Here is a 5,735-nt window from a genome sequence, read left to right as displayed (position 1 = left end):
CGGCGGCGCTGGCGCTCACCCCGGGCCTCGCGCTCCCTCCCGCCCCCTCGGCGCATGGCGGCCGCAAGCGGACAAAGGCGCTTCCTGGCGCCAGCACTAACCGTCCGTTGGGCTTTTGAATCCAACCCCAGGACTGACCTTTCGGGATGCCAGACCCGAGGCTTTTGCCCCCTCACCCCCCGCCCTTCCACTCTCTCGCCTCCACCATGTGCTGGGCTACCCCTCAACCCGGATCTATGATCCTCACCCAGCCAAGCCCCTGAGGAGCTTCGCTGCCTCGTAGGCAATGCTCCCAGCCCCCAATTCGCCGGGGGACACCTCCCTAAGGAGAATAAGGATGGGGGAGCACCTGCGACGCAACCGCCGCGGTGCCCCCAGTCTCTTTCGCGCCATCTCTCTGGCAAAGACCACTCCTGATGGGTGTGGGGGAGCAGAGTTCCCTTTCTTTCACAAATTCGCTTCAATCTCGCCCCCCCCACCTCAGGCCAAACGTCGGCAGCTTAGCGACGCACTCACCATGCTGCAAGCGCTACCGGTCTCCGAGAAGCGACCACACAACCACTCAGCTCGCTCGCCCTACTCGGACTAATTCTCCTCCTCCGCCCCCAGCGCCTCATAAACACCTCCCTCCGCCAGATCCCTCCGCCGCATGCCAGATAACGGAACATCGCAAACGAGTCCCGGCCAACCCCCTCCTCTCTAACTCTTTTCAAGACTCATTTATCCATTGTTATTTACTCGACGAGGCAAGAGATAAAGGGAAGCGGGCGAACGAATGACGTGAGTGGGTTTCACTCTCCAGCCAGCCCGTTGAAAGGCCAGTGGAGTCGCGCTCGAAGGGCCCTACTTTGCGGCGCGGAGGAGCATCGTGGTGGCGATTTGTAGTCCGACAATCGTTGAGCCGGCCTCCGATTGGCTGGTTCGTACCTGCAATGCGTCACTCGAGCTCGCAGCCGCCGCCGGGACGCGGTGCGGCTTCTGCCGTTGCTGGTCTGGCCGCGCTGTCCTGGCAACTGCGCCAGGCGGCAGAGTCGCTTCCCTTGCGCTTGGCTGGAGAACCTTCCTCCTCCACCCATCCTTCTCTCCCACACTCACACACACACTTTCCCGCCCCTTGTGCAGGGGTAGGCGAAAACACCTTAGGCAGATAAAGAATGACGCTGAAAGACCCCAGGAAACCTGTACCCCGCGCTCAGCTTCTCGGCCTCGTGGAGGTCACACGTTTTCCATTTTACTCCACGAAACCAATAAAAATCTAGGTAAGGATAAATGCAGCTGCTTAGCTGCGAGACTAATCCGAAAGGGTCTTCCGTTTGGACTTGCCATGCGCCTTTCTTACCAGGGGGTCCTTTCCCAGAAAAGTCACTCAGAAACCACCTCTCCGAGATTCTGTCGGATTAGTCACCCCCAAAGCCCCTTGATAGTGTGGAATAAAGGGTCCTCGTTTGGAGTCAGACCTGGGTGCAAGTGTTGGTTGGTCCACTTTGTTAGATGTGTGACCTTGGAGGAGTCATTTAATCTTTAGCCTCATTTGTAAAATGGAGGTAATAGTTATCTCAAAAGCTTATCGTAAGGATTAGAATAATATGAAAATTAGATTAATGTAAAATGTTAAAGTTTCTGGCACAGGGTAAGCACCCAAGTGGTCACTGTAATATACCTTACCCTCATTACAAATTTGCCCATTTGTGTCTCCAACCTCTCAGATTTAAACGGACGTTTAAAAAAACTTGTCAGAGTTCACTCCTTGAAATGGGAACCCTTGTGTACTGTTGATGGGAACCTAAAATGGTACAGCCACTGTGGAAAAACAGTATGGCAGTCTCTTTAAAAATTGAAAGAGAATTCCCATATGATCCAACAATTCCACTTCTAGGTATGTACCCAGAAGAACTGAAAGTAAGATCTTGAAGAGCTATTGGTATGCCCATATTCAAGGCAGCGTTATTCGCTATAGCTAAAACTTGGAAGCAACACAAGAATGGATAAGCAAAATGTGGTATATACGTACAATGGAATGTTATTCAGCCTTGAAAAGGAAGAAAATTCTACAACATGCCACCACATGAATGAACCTTGAGGACATTATGTGGTAAGTGAGAAATAAGCTAGTCACAAAAAGAGATACTATATGATTCCATTTTTTTTAAATGTTTATTTATTTTTGAGAGAGAGAAAGAACAGGGAGGGGCAGAGAGGGAGGGAGACACAGAATCCCAAACAGGCTCCAGCTGTCAGCACAGAGCCCGATGTGGGGTCGAACTCTTGGACTGCAAGATCATGACCTGAGCCGAAGTTGGATGCTTAACCGACCTAGCCACCCCTGATTCCATTTATATGAGGAACTTAGAGTAGTCAAAATCACAGAGACAGATAGTAATCTACTAGGGGCTTACCACTAGATTATTAGATAGTGATTACCAGGGTCTGGGGCAGGGGGACTGGAGAGTTACTGTTTAATGGGTATGGAGTTTCATATCTACAAATGAAAAGAGTTATAAGGATGGATGGTGGAGATATTTGTACAACATTATGAATGTATTTAATATTACTGAACTGTACACTTAAAAATGGTTAAGGTGGTCAATTTTATGTGTATTTTATCACATGCATTTTTTTTTAATTAGCTCCTTAGTCCCACCCCAAATAAGTAAGCATATTCATAACCTGGAACATTTAATAATCGGATAGTGAACACCTGTGTGAGTTCAATTTGACTGCAGTGTAGTTGTTACCATAGAAGGGGTTTACAAGGCACAGAGGAGAGGACCTTAGCGCACCACAGAGGTTCCAAAAGGGATGTCTAAAGAAGATAACTCCTACATTGAGTCTGTTATGATAAATGGCCTAGGAAACAGGCAAAAGGCAGGGAGGAAAAGAGAAGTAAGTTCCAGATGAAAGAAAACAGAGCAAAGGCCAAGAGGCATGCAATTTGATTGCATGGCCTGGTGGAGGAGCTGCCAGTGATTAGGCATTACTAGAACCCGCCAGGCACAGGAGAGGGTTGCTGGGAAGTTAGGAAGAAACTAGGGTTTAATGCTCAGACTGCATTTCCTCAAGAAGGTTGTTGGTAGAGCTGCTGTCCAGAAGAATCTTAGGCCACATTAAACCCTTAAAATTTCCCAGTAAAAAGCACAGGCATGTGGACCCTTGAAACCTAAGCAAGCAGCATTTTTAGCAGGCTAAGGTGAAATCTTGCCTACTGAGAAGTTTGCCCAGCAAGACCAAGATGTTCTGTAACTGCTATCTGCACATACTTGGAAAGCTTCAGTGAAATTTAACCTCCTTTAGCCTATTTAGACATTTCTTCATACCATCAAAAGTATTTACTAGGCCAGGGATGGATCCTCTTTCTTTCAGTCATGTAAATCAGACATAAAGTAAGTGCTCTTTCAATTAGTATTGGCAGCACTGTGACCTTCCTTTCAGATGAATGGCTATTTAATGAAAACTCAGGATCCTGTGCTTCTACTGTCCTTGCCAATGTAGTGATGTGATGAGGCGGGGGTGGGGGAGGTAATTAACTTTATCCCACAAATGAAATACCATTGAGAATGTTAGTTAAAAGTGGGTACCTCTGCTTCAGAATCTAAGCTGGAGACACAGACCTAAGGCCATGGTTCCTGTACTGTTCATTCTGGTAGCTCTCACGTCTTTCAAGGTATTCCTCAGACATTTGTCTCTGATTCTTCCTCAGATGGAAAAGCCATCAACAATCTTTTCTCTCAGCTTAGTCACTAAAAATATTCTCTATTCACACAGTACCCCGTCAGCATGCATGATTTTACATATGAAATTTTTAATGATAGGAAATTGAATGACAAAATGAATAATCACCTCTTCTAGAAAATGAATTTTTAAAAGGATTCATGTATAACGTATAACAAGCAAAAGCTTAAGTGTAATATATAGGTGCATGCTTAGAGTTGTAGGTATTGAATCAATAAGCTTTTAAACAAATATTTGGTAATGAAGCATGTGTGAAAGAGACTACAGGAAAGTTCTTGGTTTCTTAGGTTGAATTTCAGTAAGGCCTCTCTTGCAGAAACTTCCTTGCTGACCTCTCCAAGATGAGAAAGAAAATGAGAAAAAAGTCAAGACTTACATTTAAAGCCATTGTGGTTTATGTGTATTTGAGACTGTTCCAAGTCAATTTATTTATAGAGCATTTGTCTTCCACAAGATGACATACAGTGCAGCCTGACTTTGGCAATTGCCAACTGAGAAGCAAAGTTGATGACAACTGTCACGTCAAGGCCTAGGAGGCGGTTGGTTGTCTTTCTTTTTCCCCTTCCTGATTGGTGAGATCTCACAGCTTTCTACCTTTGTCCATCTTGGGAAAATGAGAATGTACTTCCTCTCCAGGCCCCAGTTCCTCAGTTTGCAGAACACAGATAACATAAGCCCCATCCTTTGATATTTCCTTCCCATAGTTTCTCTCCTCCAGCCAACTGTGCTAACCAACAAGTGCAGAGGCCAATCTGAGCAGCATTCTTGATTGTAGGGCCTATGTGATTCTTGACAGGTGAAAGAATTAAGCCCTAAATACCCTAAGGCATCAAGGTATGCATCAGCTTCTCTCCTATGCATCTAGAATGGCACATGTTGTATGTCAATTTTGAGAGAATTGAGAAAATAGCACTCAAATCATTTTCTTGTTCTGTGGATCGGATAAGGAGCTCTGGTTGAGAAAGTGAAGCTATCCTTTTCCAGGATTATGGGGCGAAACAGAGCTGGGACAGGAATCCAAACAGGTCATGAGAATGTCTTACCCACAGCATCCTCAGTTCGATAAACTGAGGTGAAGAGGATATGGAAAAAACATCCTGCATGGGCTTATGCTCATATACATAGGAAAAATTGAGAGTCATTAGCTTTGATATTGACATACCGCCTTTTATTTATTTGCTCATTCAAAAAAATTGAGATGTCATTTTCGTGTGACCATCTAGGGTTTGCCTAAAACTGAAGGTTTTCCCGGGACATAGAACTTTCAGCACTAAAGCCAGACAGTCTCATGCAAACCAGTGTGATTGGGCACCCTAGAAACTGTGACCACTCAATCAATAAAAACCAGTAGCCTATTACTTGCAGACTGTGCAATGATAAGAATGAGCATAGGAGACCATGAGAGCATGTAGGAGGACAACCTAATGGGCAAGGGGATGACATCCTAGAGAATGTGATAGTGATTTGACTAGAGATGGACAAAGAGGAGAAAGTGTTTGAGGCAGGAAGAAGACACATAGAGGAATAGAGATATCATTACCACCTCCATCATTGACATCATCATTAGTACATTCAGTAATGTACATCAGCCACTGATGATTGGGTGCTTACCATGGGCCAGCCACTGTGCTGACCACATTACATACATTGTCCATATTGTTGACCATTTCATTCCTCATGAAATACTCTTCTCTCTTGGCTTCGGGAATGACCCCTTCATAATACGTCTATTTCTCTGGCAATTTGTTTCAAGCTCCTTGGCTGGCTCCTGCACCTGTTGCTTAAAGGGTAATGTGCCTCCAGATTTAAGCCATGGCTCTCTTCCTTATGACTTTGACACCTGCCCTGAGCAAACTTCCTACTCCCATAGCATTCGCTAGGTGCTGATGACCTCCAAATATGGCCAGAGGTAAAGTCTTCCCTAAACTCCTGATTGTATTTCAGGCTGACCCTAACATTTGTGGACTCAGTCAAGAGTACAAACATGCTTATATAGCATATGTTAA

At 45.4% G+C, this 5,735-nt stretch overlaps 1 protein-coding gene and 1 long non-coding RNA gene across 2 annotated transcripts in view; one reads left to right on the top strand and one right to left on the bottom strand.

The window, feature by feature from the left end:
- Positions 1–602, bottom strand: part of CALM2 (calmodulin 2) — a 15,234-nt gene extending 14,632 nt beyond the window's left edge. The window contains exon 1 of the mRNA XM_040453812.1: positions 517–602. Coding sequence (XP_040309746.1) covers positions 517–519 — 3 coding nt within the window. The 5' untranslated portion in view covers positions 520–602. The remainder of the gene's footprint in view (positions 1–516) is intronic.
- LOC121016319 (uncharacterized) overlaps positions 1–2,058 on the top strand; it is a 2,917-nt gene extending 859 nt beyond the window's left edge. The window contains exons 2-3 of the long non-coding RNA XR_005784221.1: positions 485–1,259; positions 1,877–2,058. This is a non-coding gene — a long non-coding RNA (uncharacterized LOC121016319). The remainder of the gene's footprint in view (positions 1–484; positions 1,260–1,876) is intronic.
- Positions 2,059–5,735: the final 3,677 nt, after the last annotated feature.

Source organism: Herpailurus yagouaroundi, unplaced genomic scaffold (assembly GCF_014898765.1).
Source record: "Herpailurus yagouaroundi ecotype Mexico unplaced genomic scaffold, PumYag 210, whole genome shotgun sequence".
Classification (NCBI taxonomy): Eukaryota; Metazoa; Chordata; class Mammalia; order Carnivora; family Felidae; genus Herpailurus; species Herpailurus yagouaroundi.
Note: the sequence above shows the minus strand (reverse complement) of the source record. Positions and strands in the feature narration are given on the sequence as shown.